The 20,038-nt window shown below is 37.6% G+C and overlaps 1 protein-coding gene across 23 annotated transcripts in view; it reads left to right on the top strand.

Annotated features, from left to right (window-relative positions):
- The window catches only part of C8H4orf33 (chromosome 8 C4orf33 homolog), a 583,530-nt gene that overhangs the window by 10,624 nt on the left and 552,868 nt on the right, over positions 1-20,038 (top strand). For 20 of the 23 annotated variants that reach the window (XR_014813047.1, XR_014813039.1, XR_014813045.1 and 17 more), the window contains 4 exons: positions 2,494-2,554; positions 4,761-4,812; positions 4,933-5,132; positions 7,627-7,781. Coding sequence is in view for 3 of the 23 variants with exons in the window: in XM_021101594.2 (XP_020957253.1) it covers positions 2,494-2,554; positions 4,761-4,812; positions 4,933-5,132; positions 7,627-7,732 (419 nt within the window). In the remaining 20 variants the exon portion in view is untranslated. Of the gene's footprint in view, positions 1-2,493; positions 2,555-4,760; positions 4,813-4,932; positions 5,133-7,626; positions 7,866-10,991; positions 11,141-20,038 lie in introns of those variants that run through there. The other 3 variants (XM_021101594.2, XM_084972960.1, XM_003129192.5) reach the window with 3 other exon arrangements.

Genomic DNA, 20,038 nt, shown 5'->3' with positions numbered 1-20,038 from the left:
AAATTACAGTTTCAGGTTTGATATATGATCACCTTCTAATATATCATAATTAAGCTACCAAACATATCTTCATGAAATGCTCTTTATAATGCCATTCCCTAGATTACAAATCATATATCTCCCTAAGATAAGATTCAGATCCTTCCCATAAGCTTTCAGGGTATTCATGAATTGAGCTATCATATTAAACCAAGAGCTTTTGATTCCCAAAAGACCGATAGTCTCACTGTGCATATTCTCACTCAGTTACCTTTTCTCATTCTAGTGCTGCTGCCTCTAATGCATATGGTTCAAGGCGTAATTCAGGTTTCATTTCTTCGGAGAAACCTTTGATGACTCTTCCAGTCCATACTAACATCTGCTTTCTCTATCTGTATAGCATACAATTTGTCAGTGTTAATTTATCATGTTAAACATATATTGTCTTTTATTGATACAGAATTTATATGTACTAGTTTCCTTTGGTGTACACATTATGAGGTATCTATTATTTGGTATACACAGTATGAATTATCTAATGGAGGTACTACAGATGCTAAAGTCAACAAGTCCTAAACTCAACTCATCCACTTCTCTCATAAACCTGCTTCTTTTCCTAATTGCCCAGTCTCAATCAATGGCACTCTAATACATCAAATGACAAATAACAGAAATGTGAGATCTAAGAAATACTTCTCTCTCACTCTCCATATTTGGATCTATTTATTAAGTCCTACCAATTTCACCTCCCAAATGTTTTTGTGATTCAGTATCTCTTCTTCAACCTGCAATCCTTACCGTAGGTAAAAGACTAAGAGGGACAATAAGACACTGAATTGTTGATGGGACTATATCTATGTCTTAGATTTTATTATTATAAAAATAACACAAGGAAAACTAGAAACAACTTAAATATCTATCAATAAAGAATTATGTGGGAGTTCCCTTTGTGGCTCAGCAGTAAGAAACCTGAGTAGTATCTATGAAGATGCAGTTTTGATCCCTGGCCCCACTTAGTGGGCTAAGTATCCAGAGTTGCTGTGAGTTGCAGTACAGGTCCCAGTCATGGCTCAGATCTGGTGTTACTGTGGCTGTGGTGTAAGCTGGCAACTGCAGCTCTGATTCTGCTCCTAGGCTGGGGACTTTCATATGCCATGAGTATGGCCCTAAAAAGAAAAAAAAAAGAATTATGTGAATAAATCATAACATTCATAACTTCTATAGAGGAATACTGTGCAGTAATGAAAAGGAAAATATCTATATGCTGAAACACTGTGTGTGTGTTTGAGAGAGAGAAGAAAAAAAAGCAAGTTGTAAGCAAGAAATGATTTCATATATATTTTCTTACTCTATGTGGGTAAAATAGGTTGTGGAAGGACAGAAGTCTGACAGGTTTTAGAGCAAAATGAAAAGAAAAGGACTTTGTCTTTTTAATTCATATATGTTTGTATTATTTTAATAGTTTATAAGAAACATCTATCACTTACATAATTATACAGTTTTTAAAATAAACATGGAAATTATAAAGAATTATATAGAAATTATAAAGAAATTACAGAGAAAAATCACCTGCCTGTATACTACCTGACAGAGATAACCAGTCATAACCTTTTTGTGTACATTTTACAGGCATTTGAACACAGGCACATATGCACATTTTTGTTTCGTGTGCATTTGGTTGTTGCTTTGCAGTCAGCTTATCAAATATCATGGATATCTTTCTGTATAAAAATGCTTACCTATATATTTGATTTTAATGACTGCACTGTATTCTATTGAATAGAATACAGAAATTCCATAACTTGTTTAACAACTCTCCCATACAATAGGAGATTTATATATATTACAGGAGTTAGCCATTTAGACCAGTTATTTTTGAGCAATACTTTGATGAATTGCATCTTACTTGTTTTTTAAGTTTGATTATTTTCTTAGGATAAATTCATAAAATAAGATGACTGTCTCAGAGTCTGAGGGGTAGTGTTCATTTCTGTACAACCTCAGCACACTAGAATTTATTAATATTTTTATTTTCTAGCAATCTAATATAGAAAAAAATGATGCCATATTTTCTATGTCTTTCTTCTTCCAGGCAATGTCTATTTGTTTTCTCTCCCTTTTTCCTATTGGTGATATAGTTATAATTTAAAATAATGCATTAATTTGTTTTATTTTATTTTGCTTTTTAGGGCCACACCTGCAGCATATGGAAGTTCCCAGGCTAAGGATCGAATCAGAGCTGTAGCCACTGGTCTACATCATAGCCACAGCAACGCAGGATCCAAGCCGCATCTGTGACCTACACCAGCTCACAGCAATGCCAGATCCTTAACCCACTGAGTGAGGCCAGGGATGGAACCTGCGTCCTCATGGATACTAGTCAGATTCGTTTCTGCTGAGCTACGACAGGAACTCCCCATTAATATGTTTTATATTCTAAAGGTATAAACCAATTTTTTTTATTGTTGAAGCAACATTAAATTTCTCAATATGTCATATTTCTGTTTTCAAAAGTTGTGGAAGCATTTTTCTTGAATGACATGACTGAACAGTATTTAGAAGTTGAACTTTGTCCGTAAGTATAAAATATTTTTTCTAACTCATTACTACATATTTTGAACACATTATTCTCTAGTTATAAATCGTATGGTTATAATAAAAGCTCACTAAATCCAGCTTACTAGAGAGAATGCTAACCTGAATTAATCTCAATTATATGTAATTTCTTACTTTCTAGTAAACGTATAAGTTTTTGAAAGTAGTATATTGTGTACAATATACTACTATATTATAGTATAATAGTGATAACTTAGCACAAGATACATCAGATAATTAGATTCTCTTTTGTTAAGAAATTATACCATGTGGAGTTCCCGTTGTGGCTCAGTGGGTTAAGAACCTGACATAGTGTCCTTGAGGATGTGTGTTGGATCCCTGGCCTTGCTCAGCGAATTAAGGATCTGGCATTGCCACAGACTATTGCATACATCACAGATGCAAATCAGATCTAGTGTTGCTGTGGCTGTGGTGTAGGCTGGCAGCTGCAGCTCCAATTTGTTAGTCCCCTAACCTGGGAACTTCCATATGCCACAGATATGACCATAGAGAGAAAAATAAATTTAAAAGATTGTATAACTGTTAAAAAGATTTAAAAGATTATATAACTGTTATGTATAAAGTTAATAAATTCTAAAAGTTAAAAAAATCTTTAGCGTAATTTGGTTTTAGATACATTGGGACAGTTAAGAATCATGGTTTTGCTTCAGGCAATCTACTCCTGTGATAGCCGCTAGGAAAAAATCTGAAGAATATCATTGTTTGAATTTACAAGAACTTTTTTTTTTTCGTCTTTTTGTCTCTTTTTTTTTAGGGCCGCACCTGGCATATGGAGGTTCCCAGGCTAGGGGTCTAATCGGAGCGATAGCCACCAGCGACAGCCACAGCCACAGCCACAGTCACGTCGGATCCAAGCCGTGTCTGCAGCCTGCACCACGGCTCATGGCAACACCAGATCCTCAACCCACTGAGTGAGGACAGGGATCAAACCCGCAACCTCATGGTTCCTAGTTGGATTCGTTTCCGCTGCACCATGATGGGAACTCCCTGAATTTGCAAGAACTTTTATCCTCTTAGGATATTCTTAAGGTCACATAATAACAATAAAAATAAGCAGAGAACTTTTAAGTGGAAAGAATATTTGTTTTCTGTTAGAATAGTCTCTGGAAGGAAATCCTTCCTGAAAAACTCCCAACAGACCATCTGTGTCAAAAATGTTTAGATAAGGTTTTTTCTGGAGACAGTAAATTTGCTTCATTTAACCATTTGCTTCATTTAATCCTTTGATTCTTACTGCCCAGGCTAATCCCAGTTATGCTCCCATTAAAATTGTCTTTTGAGGATATATTATGCTTCTCTTTGGAAACATGATGTCAGTGTCAGAACTGGTGGTAAAAAGCAGGACAACACAACAGGCAGACATGTCGAGGGCAGTTGTGTGAGAAAATAGAAAAAAAATTAAGTCTTCAGACTGTTGAGTAATTTTAGACAATCTATACTTTTATTTTCTATCTTCCTAGTAAGCTTCAAGACCATTTTCTTACAGAAATAACCCTTAGTAAAGTTGTTGGATTTTGACCTGGAAATTGGTTCCAGCTTCCCTTAGGATACCTTACTTTTTGAAAAGAGTTTTATTACCAACTCCAAATACCCCACCCCTTTTCCATATTTTGTATCATCTAATTGAAGAATTTCATATAATTTCTTATTTAAAGAATATAGTTCCTGTCGTAGCTCAGCGGTAACAAACCCAACCAGTATCCACAAGGACACAGTTACAATCCCTGTCCTCTCTCAGTGGGTTGAGGATTTGGCATTGCCTTGAGCTATGGTGTAGGTTGCAGATGTGTCTCAAATCCCACATTGCTGTGGCTGTGGCATAGGCTGGCGGCTATAGCTCCGATTTAACCCCTAGCCTGGGAACTTCCATATGCTACAGGTGCAGCCCTAAAAAGACAAAAAAAAAAAAAGAAGTAAAAATCAGTCTGAGCATTTGTAGCCTTGTACATTTGACTGCAGTTGCCTGGAAAGTAAGTGTTAAACTCAAAAGATGCCAATTCTAAGTGACTGAATACATTGGCTCTCCCTATAATTATCCAATATTCATATTGCATATTTTAATCATTTGGAAATTTAGTTCTAATCATGCATATTGCAAATATGAGGGATAGTAAAGGAAATGTTTGTTTCTTTCTAACACTCACGAAGAATTTTTATTTTGACAGCCATGGACAGCATTTGGTGCTTTTACTCTCTGGAAGAAGAAATGTGTGGAAAGTAAGTAAATAAAAATATGAGACAGAATCCTTAAGTGTAATATATATATATTTATATTTTTAAAATATTTAAAGTATAAACATGAATTTTCCTTTTGTGTTTCATATGTTGTTTCTGTAGCAAGAACTTGATCTATCATTCAAAGTGTACAGAGGAGAGACAAAATGGGAAGGCAGAGCTTATCTTCCTTGGAGTTATTTTCCACCAAATGTGACAAAATTCAATTCATTTGCAATTCATGGATCAAAAGATAAAAGAAGCTATGAGGCTCTTTACCCAGTACCTCAACATGAAATACAGCAAGGACAAAAACCTGATTTGTAAGTAGAAAATAAATGAAAATATGCCCCAACTGTAAGAGCATTTTTTGTTTGTTTTTGCTTTGTGTGTGCGTGTCTTTCGTTAGGGCCACACCCGGAGCATATGGAAGTTCCCAGGCTAGGAGTTGATTCAGAGCTGTAGCTGCCAGCCTACCCGTAGCCATAGCAATGAGGGATCCAAGTCACATCTGCGACCTACACCACAGCTCACAGGCAACACCGTATCCTTAACATGCTGAGCAAGGCCAGGGATTGAACCCACATCCTCATGGATACTAGTCAGGTTCATCACCCCTGAGCCATGATGGGAACTTCCAAGAGTTTTTTAAAATTAATTCTTGGTGGAGTAGTAGTAAAATTTTTTGGCCAAAGCAGACACATGTGGAATTCCCGTCTTGGTGCAACAGAAACAAATCCGCTAGGAACCATGAGGTTGCGGGTTTGATCCCTGGCCTCGTGTAGCGGGTCAAGGATCCAGCATTGCCATGAACTGTGGTGTAGGTCACAGACGCGGCTGAAATCTGGCATTACTGTGGCTGTGGCATAGGCCGGCAGCTACAGCTCCTATTAGACCCCAAGCCTGGGAACCTCCATATATTGCAGGTGATGCCCTAAAAAGACAAAAAGACAAGAAAAAGAAGACACGTGTAAAAGCACCAAGTAGAGACTTAAGTTTCCTGATGGTCTTCATTAAGTATTTGACCAAATGACTTTGTACAAATATAGCCTCTCACGGCTGTCAATAGAGCACTTGTATTTCCATAGCAGTGTGAGAAAAGTCTTGCTTAGTGAGGACTGCAACAGCTGGTATAGAATTATGGTTGCACATTTATTTACAATCCCCTTCAGGGCTGAATGGCCAGAGGCATCTTTGTTTCCTGGTGTAAGCAAAGGGTTAATTAATCCTTTCCCTGGCTGCTTGAGAATCTGACCTTAGGTTAACTCTCTAGTTCTTATCTCTTGGTAACCTTCTAAGGATAAAAATGTCAACTATATTTCTAGGCAGCATAGATGAGGACAGCACAGCTTTGGGATTTTCCTTTAACAGTAGTGTTCCCTGTGGGGGCCCTGTAAGCTATGTCTAGGGAGTTATTACAAGAAATATACTGTCTTCTCTGGGCAGCAGGTCTACAAGCCAAGGTATTTCCTATATTTTCCCATTTTGAGTCTGATCTCTTTGCACATGAAGCTGTCACTTAAGGAGAATGTAGCCCCTGGCCAACTTTATGAATGCTTCATGGACTGCTGCAAACACTGCCCCCTTAGGGAGGAAATCTAGATGGTGTCCTGAGGCAACCTGAGATTCCTGCTCTATAGAGTATGCTCAACGGGCCAAGATAGTCCAGTGAGTCTGCATGTTTAGGAACATAGACATCCTGGTGGGCGTTGCACCATGGAAGACTGACTTTCCTGCCTTTTACCCTTGGAAAGTGCTCCTCTGTCCATCCTGTTATGTTCTTACTTCAATCTACTATGCTTTTAATCTCTTCTAGCCTATCTATTCTGCCTGACATATTTTCCCCTTTTCTGCTTGCATTTCTCCCTTCTTTTCTCTTATCCTTTGCAGTTGTTTCCTTAACCTCTTAATCTGGATTGACAGTTGTGACTCTAAAACTGGTTCAGCCTGTTCAGGTGGGCAGAGTGGGACAGAAATCTAGACAGAACTTACTCAGGGCTTGTTTCTCTGACTCTTCACAAGCTAATGCATTCCTGTATTCAGGCTTCTTATTTACAGGTTATTGGAGGCTTTTACTCTCAGTAGAAGTGTGATCATGTTATTGTGTAGATGGAGTGATTCCCTACAGAGCTGAGTTCCACTGCCACATGTTACCTAATAAGCCTTTCTCTCCTTTATTAAACCACGATAACAAACTTCCTAGTAATTAAATGGTTTTCCTAGAAAGAAAAGAATTAACACTCTTTTTCCATAAACCTGCCTTGCTTTGACAAAGAAATCTATCCGTCAATCTGTTGACCTGTGGAGTTCCCTCATGGCTCAGTGGTTTAAGGATCCAACTTTGTCACTGCTATGCTCTGATTACAGATGTGGTATAGGTTTAATCCCTGGCCTGGGAACTTCTGCATGCTGTGGGCAAAAATATGTTGAGCCAAAACTTTTAAAAACAATTGTTTATATAACTGATATAAATTATATAAAAGTCTGAATATGATAACATCTGTGAGAGTATAATATGATTTGTTTAAGGCTAGATGGAATGAGTCAGGTTTGAGGGTTGATTTTTAGTTCTCCCTTCAGCTATGAGGGAGCAGAATTGAAAGGAGAGTGTTTTGAGATATGGGTGAATATTTGCAGAGTTGATGTTTGATTGCTGCAGTCAGAAAATTGTACATGTAGTCTACATCTTACTTCTGATATTCTTAAAATAAAATGTTGTCCTATTACAGGTGTTACAAAGTAAATAGCCCTTCAGGACAATTTTTTCACAAATGCACAATTCATTTCAATTCAGACCATCTTTTTCTTTGTGTTTAGCCATCGTCTGGAATACTTCAAGCCTTTCAGTTTTAATGTACTGCTTGGAGAAGAGTGGAAACAACCAGAATCGGACCTGTGGCTAACAGAGAAACCTGATGTATAGCAGTGTAGTAGATGACCATATCAATCCTTTCTTCTCTATACCTTTTAAGGTAAATCAGTAATAAATATAATCTCTTTCATGATACTGTGAACACATTTCAACAAGAAATATTTCGAGTATTTCAACAAGAAAATATAGTGTCTCTGTGTATGAATTAACAAGCAAGTAGAAATTTCATAGATGATTTTAACTGTAAAGTGAAAATGTTTCTTAGAATCACTTAGTTCAGAAGCCATCCTGTCAATGGGGTCTACCATCTGCTTTGCTTCACCTTCACCCCAATACACCTGACTCTGTAAACCAAAACCATTATTTCCCACTTCCCTAAACCTCAGCCAGTTTGAGACTGAGCATCATGAACCCCATTGTAGTGTATGACAATTCTGCCCTCAGAATCCTCTCTCCCTTCTTGAAATTAATAGAAAACAATGACACATTTCAGTTGAACAGGAGATGTACATCTGTTAAGACACTGTTAAAATACATGTGCTATTTTATCAGCTACTTTTCCTGTCTTATGACTACTTTTCTTCTGTGAAAGAAATGGAATGAAGTAGTCTTGAATTCAGGACACAGATTCTGCTTTCATTTGCAGATAAATGGCATTTTCTTAATGCAGTTAAACAAGATGTTAAAATGTCTTCATCTTGCTTTGTAAACATCAAACACTCCTGGTCAATAATTTTCAAGTTTTGTGTTTAATTCATAGCTTGAAGCCATCTAGTAGATTATCTACAAACTTCCTTCTGCCAAGCTTCATCTTTCACCAGCATTCTTTCTCTATTTTTTTTTTTTTTTTTTTGTCTTTTTTGTCCCTTTAGGGCCGCACCCACGGCATATGGAGATTCCCAGGCTAGGGGTTCGAATCAGAGCTGTAGCTGCTGGCCTACACCAGAGCCAGAGCAATGCCAGATCCGAGCCGCATCTGCAACCTATACCACAGCTCACGGCAACGCTGGCCCACTGAGCGAGGCCAGGGATCAAACCCGCAACCTCATGGTTCCTAGTCGGATTCGTTTCCGCTGCGCCACGATGGGAACTCCTTTTTTTTCTCTATTTTTTTTTTCAGGGTTCTTATCTCAAAGATTAGCAGTCTTACAGAAGAAGGACCCTTACTATTTGTACAGATATCTAGCTGCCTACTCAATGATATAATTTTTCCTCTTCTTTGCTCTTACTTAATTTGAATTTTTAGGAGTGCTTCTCAAAAACTACATTTTTCCAGATTCCTTTGCAGATGGAAATGACACTATATAGCAGTTCAGGTCAATGAGATATACGCATACAGGCTTCAAGAAGAGATGCCTCACATAAAAGATTCAGAGGTCATCTACCTTTTTCATTTGCAGAATTGATACCTGAGGTAACACACTAGCTCCATTGTGTTAATGAAAAGACAACTGAGGGATAGCTCGATAGCAAGACAAAGGAGCCTGGGTTGAAAATAGCACAATAGAGTAACATATCATTTCTGGAGTGCCTACCTACAGACTTCTTTATAAAGAAGAGGATAAACTGCTTAATTTGTTTCCCCAAATTGATCTGTAGATTCAATGCAATTCCAATTAAAAAACTCAGAAGGCTTTTTTGGGTAGAAAATGAAAAATTGATTCAAATTTTATGTGGAAATGCAAAGGACCTGAAATAACCAAAACAATTTTGAAAAAGCACAAAGTGGAGGACTTATACCACCTGACTTCAAGACTTACTAAGTTTCAGTGGTGAAGACAGTATGATCTTGGCATAGTTTTAGTCAAATATATCAATGGAACGGAATAGAGAAATGAGAAAAAGAACCACATACAATCAGTTGCTTTTTGACAAGGGTATTAATGTATTAAGAAGGGAAAGGATAGTCTTTTCAACAAATGGTGTTGGAATAACTGGAGAAAGATGAAAAAAATTAACTTACCTAACAGCCTATAGAAAAATTAACCTAAATGTGACTGGTGAAATGAAAAAAAATTCTAGGAAACAATACTCACACTCTGGGGTAGATAAAGATTTTTTTTCAAATAGGGCATAAAAAGCACTAACTAAAAAGAAAAAAAATGAGAAGTTGGACTTCATCAAAATTTAAAATTTCTGTTCATCAAAAGCTTCCATTAAGAAAGTGAAGAGGCAATCTAGCAGTTCCACTGTGTGTGTGTGTATGTGTGTGTATGTATTCAAAAAGGTACATGCACACCCCAGTGTTCGTAATAGCATTATTTACAATTGTCAAGATATGGAAGCAACCTCAATGTCTATCAAAAGATAAATGCATAAAGAAGATGTGGAATATATATATACACAGTAGAATATTACTCAGCCATAAAAAGAAGGAAAATTTGCCATTTGCAGTGAGATGAATGGACTTGGAGAGTATTATGCTAAGTGAAATAAGTCAGAGAAAGACAAATATGGTATGATATTACTTATATGTTAAATCTAAAAAATAAAACTCACTAGAAAATATAACAAAAAAGGAACATAGTCACAGATACAGAGAACAAACTAGTGGTTACCAGTGGGGAGGGGGTAAGTTAGGAGTAGGAGATTAAGATACAAATAACTGTGTATAACATAAGCTAAAAGGTTATGTACAATACAGGTAATATAGTCAATATTTATAATAACTATAAATGGAATATAACCATTAAAAATTGTGATTTACTGTGTTGTATACCTTAAACCTACGTAATATTGTACATCAACAAAAAAATTTTTTAAAAAGAATTTATAAAGACAGTGAGGAGAAAAACCACAGAATGGGATAAAATATTCCAAAGAGACATATCTGATAAAGGATTCTTCTCAGAATATATAAAGAACTCCTACAAATCAGTAATGAAAGGACAAGCCACTTAAAGAGCAAAAGACTTGAACAGACATTTCACAGAGGAAAATGTACAAAAGGCAAAAAAGTATAGAGAAAGGTTCCCGATCTCACTTATCACCAGGGAAATGCAAATTAAAACCACAACAAGATACCAGTAAATAACCGAAATTAAAAATTCACATAATGGCTAAAATTGGAAATGATTGACAGCACCAAGCATTAATGAGAATGTGGATAATCTGGATCACTGGTTCTGATATAAATTATAACTTTATAATACAGGAGCAACGTAAAGCACAGACATCCTAGATATGATCAAAATCATATAAAAATCTTGAATTTCAATATTGTGGTTTGTGAGCTTTCCAAAATCTAATACGTATATCTTCCTTTTATCTGTTTGGATGTTTTGAAACATCTCAACTTTCTTTTATCTAGGTAAGAAGTATTTTCCTTCTCCCAATAACAAGTGAGCAAGAACACATTATATGATCATTCTCTTTTGAAAGGAGCATGAAGTTGAACCACAGAATTTTGGAAAATTTGCCCATTAGTAAGATACAAACAATGAGCCCTATAGAGACTTAGTATTTGAGAGTGGATGTTGTTAATAGCTGTTTCAAACTTGTTTTTCAACTTTAGGACCATGAAAGAGTAATCATTCTTTTGTTTAGTGTATACATAAACACATTTCCTTGCTGTGCTGTGAATTGTTCAGTACAGTATCACACAGATTCTCTTTTCTCGCCACCTAGATTACACAGTGCGTGTGTTCAGGTGCTTTCTCATGCTTTTTCCCAACTCCAGTAAAGTGTAAGTCACAGTCCAGAGGGAAACATACTTTCTATTTTTAACCCTTAAGTACTTTTTTTTGACATTAAAAAAATGTTTGCCACAGGAAAATTGAAGTTTTTCTCCTTTTCTTTCTTCTTTTTAAAATGTTAGGCTTTGAGGGAAGAAAAGAGTGTGTAATTAATCTGGTATTTAGAAAAAAAAAAAAAAGAATACAAGTGATGAAGCAATTACAGTAAGCCCTCAACATTTCTACCCAGTCCTCAAAGCCCAAGCATCATCTCCTCTTTCCCATTTAGGTTTCCATAGTATTTTAATATCACTTTGTTATATCACTTATCCCACTGAACATTAGAAATCTCTCCTGACCCACCTCCCATCCTCTCAGCCTTAACATTTTATTCCAGCAACCAATTGCCCTCATTAAACTGAGAGTACCCTGCCTCAGCTTGCATCCTGCCTCATGGCTTCACTGCTGACTCAGCTTGGGTGGAACACCTGCAGGAACCCACTTAGCCAGTCTCAATGCATAAAGGGATCACAATCCAGTTGCTCACAGCAGTGGCCAAATAGCAATTTATATTGCCTTTTTCTCATTTCCTGTTTTACAACTCCTGATTTCTTACTCCTGTTGAAATTTCTTAACAGAATCCACCTACCTACAAGCCCTTGCCCAGATCTCCTTTGTGGGGAACCCAGGCTAAGTCATTTGTTACCTGAAGTGGCCCTCAGTGGTAGCCCGTTAGGGTGGAAATCAGGAACTATATCACTCATGGGGCATTCAGTGATACGGACCTTGTTGGTAGTGGTGACTACAGTGTAACAACACAGTTACTAAGATTTGCACCGTGGTAGACTGGCTTGGGTAGCGGATGAAGGTCAAACATCATCTTAAATGATAGATAGCACTTAGCATAGAAATAGTGGTGATAATAGGGACTGTGGAGTTAACAGCTTTTTTTAAAAAAAAAAAAACATTCTGACATTGAAATAGTTTCATTTGCTAATTTTCCATTATTAAAAATATTTTGGAAGGGATTCTGAGAAGATAGTGGAGTAGGAAGCACCAGGAATCTCTCTCCCCACCTAGACAATTGCACTAACAGAATTGTCTAATATAATTGTTTTGGAACTGTGGAGTCTATTGAAGGTGGAACTGACTGCTTTTTGATAAAGGCTTTAGAAGCCTTGAAAAAAGAAAATTACCAACTAAACTCAAGGCACACTGCAAGCATCAGAAAAATGCATGTCAACGTTTGAATAAGCCCTATTTCCAACTGCTGGGGGGCAGATGATGTGGAAAATCAAGATCGGGATTTAGTGGTAAAGGTAGTTAGTTATACTACAAAGGAGACTGAAAGCTCAGCTTTCATAGGTGTCCTGTGTTGAAATGAGGAGCTTCATAAGGAAAGAGGAGGAGGACATTTATGTGGATGAGCCCGTTTGGGCACAACTTGAACCCCAGATTTTCCTTCACTCTCCAGGCCGGCAGAATCATCTTCTTTACCCTCATTTGAAGCAATTGTCCTCAACTCGCCTAGGCACTCCCCAAAAATCCTCACCTGAGGCAGATGCCTTTTAAATAAGGTGTATCAAAATATGCCATCTCTTCACCAGACTGAAAATGAGGGTCAGATTGCAACACAGCTCAAGGGGCAATGGCCACAGTCAGTACATGCTGTGGGAAGAAGTGCTATATATAGACCTGGAAGCAGGAAAGCACATGTTGAAGTGGATCTAGTTATTTTATTAGAGAAGGCTCTATGTATGGCTGGAAAGGGAAAAATTTATTTGCATGGGATGTTAAACTTAGGGCTTAACATTTTGACAAGGATACCTGGAACTTGACTTGGTGTGCTGCTGAGGTGATCTCTTGAACTTGGATTTAATGACTTTGATTTGTGGTAAATGAGGCAGAAGTGCTAACATTGCCCTTGGTGGAGTATTGAAGAAAGGTTGAAGGTTATGTGATATTGTTAGAATGTTAGAATATAAATTTAGAATGTTGCATGAGACCGGAGAACCCACCATCTGATTGTTCACCAGGAGAGAAATGGAATAGAGGAAACTGTAGACAGGGAAGCACCATCATTCTTGAGAAACCCAGTGGTGACCCCTCAGTAAATACAGGTAGCCTCTGAAGCCCAGGGCTGAGTAGGTAGTGTTGCCGCAGAGCTGGGATGTTTAGTGTTCATGAGTATCATAAGTTTCAAATATATCAGAGGAGACACCAATTCACAGAAGCCATGTGAATGTAATTTCTATAATGAGCAATAAGGCAGGAGTGTCAATCAGGGTGTATTAGTATCAGATATCCATGAATATGGTTAATATTCCAAAGTGTACCTAAGGTTATACCTAAAGGAGTAGCCAACCAGCTTGAATATACACCAGAAAGATAATTGAGAGCTGGTGAGCAGAAGGCTGTTTTCAGCTCAAGGAATAGGTCATTTTGATTTGTCACCCTTCTGTACATCTAATCCAGTGTTCAGACCTAGAGCTAATTGATTAAACAAGAAACTGGATCCCCTTGATAAAATAACCAGCAGTGTCATCTAAAGAATACACAATAAATATCCTCCTGATTATTCCCCAGAGAGGTCTGAAGAAAAGTGATTGATAAGACATTTGGGTATTATTGAATACAGTGAATTTAGAGACTGAGCTGACACTGATGATAATGTACCTGAATTACATTTTGGCCCTCTGATAGAATGGAGCACATGGAGGCCAGGTGATCAAGGGAATCCTGGCCAAGAACATCCCATAGTATGTTCCAATGCCCATGCCCTCCCGCCCCTAAGTTATTCCTAGGAGCAAGAAAGGGAATTGCAGCACTTTTGGCTCTGGCACAGGTGGCCCGGTCACAGACAGATCTGATAATGCTGAAGGTATCTATGATGAATAAGAATATGGGGGGGGGTGGCGCTCTGGAAATCCCCAGTGGGAGAGGTATGGTACAGTGTAGTGACTGTGTGATCAGGGCTACCTATCATGGATAGGTATTAGCAGATTTACCAAGTCCTAAGACCAAGAGGATCAGGTCTGAGCAAGTATAAAGGGGTCAGGTCTGAGCAAGTGTAAAGGGCACACATAATTTGCATGAGTAGGAGTCCCAGAATCCCATGTCACCTATTTTATTATTGCATTCATGCTGTGCGTTATTGCATTGATGTCTTTCCCTCAATTCACACTCACGGCCTCATGGGAAGTTCCCTACAACCAAATAATGAAGGAGAAAACCAAGGCTCATGGGTTGGTACTAGCTGTAAGTGAACTGTTGCTACTCTACAAACCCAGTCAAGAGAGTCCCTGAATGACAAGTGAAGGAAAGCCTTCCAGTGGACAGATATGTGAGCAGTCTACTTTGTCATATACTTTTGTTTTGGGGAAATGCTCTTCGGTACAAATATTAGGGACCCCTGGAAAATGGTTTGGCTGGTTGGTTGGGGTAAGATTTGAGGTTGGAAGGCAAGGAAGTTTGGGAAGGATGACTTAGGGAATTGGGCACAAGGTATGGGGGTCTTTACATTTCACATTAATTCCTACCACAGCAGATCCATTGTAGAGGAAGCCCTGAACAACGAGGTGGTCACAGTGACTTATCCAGTGATATCAGCTAGCCTCTGTCCTTAGCCACTCTCGAGCTGCACAATAAATCCATGAAGAGAGTAACCATGTTGGCTGGGTTAGAGGCTGTGTGTGCATGTATGCTTTCTCACCATGCTGGAACTAGTTACTTTTTCTTTTCTTTTTTTTTTTGTCTTTTTAGGGCTGTACCCATGGCATATGGAAGTTCCCAGGCCAGGGGTCAAATGGGAACTGCAGCTGCCGGTCTATGCCACAGCCATAGCAACATGGGATCCAAGCCGCATCTTCAGCCTACACTGCAGCTTATGGCAATACCAGATCCTTAACCCACTAAGCAAAGCCAGGGATCAAACCCACATCCTCATGAATACTAGTCAAGTTTGTTACTACTGAGCCGCAATGGAAACTCCGTGGCTTACTCTTGACTGCCCCAAATCTCAGCAATCTAGACCAATGCCAAGACCTTGAGCAGACTTTCCAGTCACTTGAGAGCAAGGTGATTATTTCAGGCTCCTATTTGAGAAACACAACAGCTCATCTGTGTTGAAATCAGCATCTACTTCAGACTTGGATTTGCCACCAGCATCACCATCGAAAAAACTTATAGAATGTCTCTTTTCCTGACATGGGATCCTATCTAGTGTCACCTCTGACCAGGTATAGGAGTTATAAAAAATAGTTACATTCTCACGTAATCTACTGGTCCTTACCATATACTGCATCACTTGGAAAACAGCCAACCTAATAGAATGATGAAATGTCCTATTAAAGGCCTAAGTACAAGCTCGGAGACAGCTCCCTGGAAGGTTCAGCTACTGTTCTTAAGGGAATAGTATTTGCACTGAACCAATGATCCAAGAACCTGAAGGTGGAAATTGGCAACTCTCTACATCACTCACAATGATGCATCTATGGGCTTTTCTGGATTGGAGATAAAGTGAGAAGCCTTCCACAATGGTACCCAGTAAGAGTTCCATTGAACAAGAAGCTATGAAAACCACCTACTTGTTGTAATTGGTTCCTTATGCTAGTAGTTCATCAGGCAAACACATGTTATTGGAAGGAGCTGTTGACTGGCTCCCATGAATACCTAGCGTTATAACTTTAATGGAGGCAGAATGGAGTATGCCCTCCTTAGGGGATCTATTGGGGCATCTCTTGGTGCTTCAGTGTCAAGTTTAACTTTAAATGGGCAACTGTAGCATCCACAGCCTGACAAGGTAAGACAACTAAGGATATTGATCCTTTGAGGGTGAAGATCTTTATTATTTCCCTGGACCCAAGGAGGAGGAGCTTGGTCAAATGTAAGGGAAATATAGAATTTGTGGTAGAGGAAGTATAAAATAAATGTCAGTTATACGTGTGAAATCAATTGCAGCAGTGGAGACTGTAGTTTATTCTACTAGATATTTTGTGTTAAGTCTTTATATGGTGGCTGGCCATGAATTTGAAGACTACATAATAAATTTGATTCAGTATGGAACATGTGTACTTATGAATACTACAAAGAGTGGACTGTATTTGATAGCTCTTGTGTCCCACCTCACATATTCTCAGGTCATCTTTTAAATCCACTTATATTGCTCTTTGATAGCTCCTCACCTCTGTTATACTACATGTCTCTTGCTTTCTGCCTTGGTGCTTTTATGATACTGCAACTACAGGGACAGCTATGGAAATATGTTCAGCTATTCTGACATGTGCGCAGCTGCAAGTTTGAGGGAATTACCATTCTAGGTCAAATGGGGATGGGACTTGGTGGTTAAGTACTCATCTCTTCTATCTTTTGGGCAGACTGTTGTGAGGTACATTCCATATAGTTCCTCAGGGATCTTCAGTGGGACTAAACTTCAGTTGCATACAGCAATGACCAGCTCAAAAACATAACCTTGTGTTTATCCTGTTTACTTTTTCCCAAATCTCCATTTTCATTCTTTAGAATCACATTCTAAAGTTAATGATTGGCATGTTACTGTTTTCTCAGGCTCTGGTTTTTGGGGGAATCCAAGCTAAAGTGTATTGCATTGTAATCATTCATCTTTATGTCTCTTTGTTAATTCTGAAGGGCATCTATCTATACAAAATAACCCAGAGCCTAGTGCATAGTGGGAATTCAATAAGTGTTTATTGGATTTCATCACTTTAGAGGATATATTTCAAATTTTTCTGTGTAGGGAAAATCCCAGAATATTTTCCTGTGTGACACTGGTTTTAATGAGAGAAAGAAAGAAGGTAGAGACATATTCACATATCACTTTTTTCTCCTTCTATCTCCTCTTTGTGTTTTACCCTTATATTTTATTGGAACATAGACTGGAGACCCAGGACTGGTTAATTTTGACTGGGTGAATGAGTCTACATAGAGGAAATTTAAAAGTTCTCATTTTTCCCAAAATCATAACTCATACTTCAGCAACCTGCAAAAGGAATTTTTTTCCCTGTCACACAAGCCACTTTCAGTGTCCTAGATAAAACAGACAGTAGACAAAAAAGGAAGAGATCCATGTCCTATTAATTTATTCTAGTTCTAGCAGTGCTTAGACCAAACATTATTTACATAGTATAATCATTAAGTATTGACTTTTAGATAGAATTCTTTTGGAGGTCCTCTTCTGGCCCCTAAACCCAAGTGTTCCCCCACCTCCTTCTATTTGTCTCAAATTTCCATTCTTCAATCCTCTCTACCCACCCCTAGCTTTTCCATTAGTCTTCATCAAAGCAAAATTTTCACTTTGTTAAGTGCTTATTTTTTGTAGGTATTGACTCAGTTACTTCATTAGGGTAATTTACACAATGGATTTTGGACTTGAGTCTGAGAAATAGCATTTGCATTTTGAGATGGATATGTCTGCATAATGAATATTCTAATTGAAGATATATATGGGGAGCACATTTTTGTTAAACCATCATTTATAGGTACTACACATTTTCTTTTCTTTTGAATGGCATAATAAATTTTTCATAATATAAATGTATGACATAACCTCACAGAAAGTGATAGAGGAAAAAATTAGCTTTTTAAGTAACTTAGGAAAACGGTACTTTGAATGAAAACAGACTAAAGAGAAACAAAAGCAAAAACAACTGTATATAAACATGGTATGCCAGTTAGTAAATTTGTCATGTGAGTACCAGTTAACAATTCTGAAACTGTTTATACTAGGGCTGAAAGATAAGAGGATAAATACAAAAATAGGTAGGATTTAGGTTACTTACAAATAAGCAAGGGAGGAAGTCTAGGATAAACCTGTGGTACTTGTTTAAGGTTAGAGACATCAGTATGAATTCACGTTTAGTATAGATATAGATAGGTAGATAGGTAGATAGATAGATAGATAGATAGATAGATAGATAGATAGATAGATAGATAGATAGATAGATGATAGAGATAGATTGAGAGGTAGATGATATAGATGATAGGTAGGTAGAAATAGATAGATGGTAGATAAATAGAATAGATTACAGATAAGTGTTTATACATTTTATTTAACTTTTTAAAAAAATTTATACTTGATTTACATTGTCAATTTCTGCTGTACAGCAAAGTGACCCATTCATACATACATGTGTGTATACACACACACACACACACACACACACACACACACACAAAATCTTTTTCTCACATTATCCTCCATCATGTTCCATCACAAGTGACTAGATAGAGTTTCCTGTGCTATACAGCAGGATCTCATTGCTTATCCACTCCAAATGAGATAGTTTGCATCTACTAACCCCAAACTCCCAGTCCACCCCCCTCCCCCACCATGGGCTACTGGCCTAAGAAAACATTTGTACAGTTGATGTCAAAGAATGTTTAGCTTATGTTCTGTTCTAGGAGTTTTATGGTGTCTTGTCATATATTTAAGTCTTTAAGCCATTTGGAGTTCATTTTCGTGCATGGTGTGAGGGTATGTTCTAGTTTCATTGATTTATATGCAGCTGTCCAGTTTTCCCAGCACCACTAGTCAAAGAGACTTTTTCCCATTTGATATTCTTGCCTCCTTTGTTGAAGATTAATTGACCATAGGTGTCTAGGTTTATTTCCGGGTTCTTTATTCTGTTCCATTGGTCTGTGTGTCTATTTTTGTAGCAGTACCACACTGTCTTGATTACTGCAGCTTTGTAGTATTGACTGAAGTCAATACGCCTCCTGCTTATTTCCGCCCTCCCCCCCAAATTTTTTTGGCAATTCTGTGTCTCTTGTGGTTCGACATAAATTTTTGGATTGTTTGGTCTAGTTCTGTGAAAAATGTCATGGGTAATTTGATAGGTATCTCATTGAATCTGTAGATTGCTTTGGGTGGTATGGCCGTTTTAATGATATTGATTCTTCCTATCCAGGAGCATGGAATATTTTCCCATTTGAATTCTCCTTAATTACCTTGATTGTTTTATGGTTCTCAGCATATAAGTATTTCACCTCTTTGGCTAGGTTATCCCAAAGTATTTAATTTTGGGGGATGAGATTTTAAAAGATATTATATTCTATATTTTATATTCCTTTTCTAATATTTCATTGTTAGTATACAGAAATGCAGCTGATTTCTGAATGTTGATATTGTATCCTGCTACTTTGCTGAATTCATTGATTGGTTCAAGTAGTTTTTGTGCAGAGTCTTTAGGGTTTTCTATATATAGCATCATGTCATCTGCATAGAGTGACAATTTTACCTCTTCTCTTCCAAACTGGATAACTGTTATTTCTTTTGTTTGTCTGATTGCTGTGGCTAGGACTTCCATACTATGATGAATCACATAGTGGTGAGAGTGGGCATCCTTGTCTTGTTCCAGATTTTAGCAGGAAGTCTTTCACTTTTTGTCCATTGAGTATTATACTGTCTGTGAGTTCATCATAAATGGCTTTTATCATGTTTAGGTATGTTCCCTCTATCTCCACTTTGGTAAGAGTTTTTATCATAAACGGATGTTGGATTTTCTCAAATGCTTTTATGCATCTATTGAAATGATCATATGGTTTTAGACTTTTCTTTTGTTAATGTGGTGTATGACAGTGATGGATTTGTGTATGTTGAACCATCCTTGTGAACTTGGGATGAGACTCACTTAGTCGTGGTGGATGATCTTTTTTATGTGTTGTT

The sequence above is a fragment of the Sus scrofa genome, chromosome 8 (genome assembly GCF_054392235.1).
Source record: "Sus scrofa isolate SSC_HxYL_T2T_F1_AM1 chromosome 8, Sscrofa_HxYL_maternal_Yorkshire_Landrace_v2.0, whole genome shotgun sequence".
Classification (NCBI taxonomy): domain Eukaryota; kingdom Metazoa; phylum Chordata; class Mammalia; order Artiodactyla; family Suidae; genus Sus; species Sus scrofa.
This window is presented reverse-complemented; position numbering and strand designations above follow the sequence as displayed.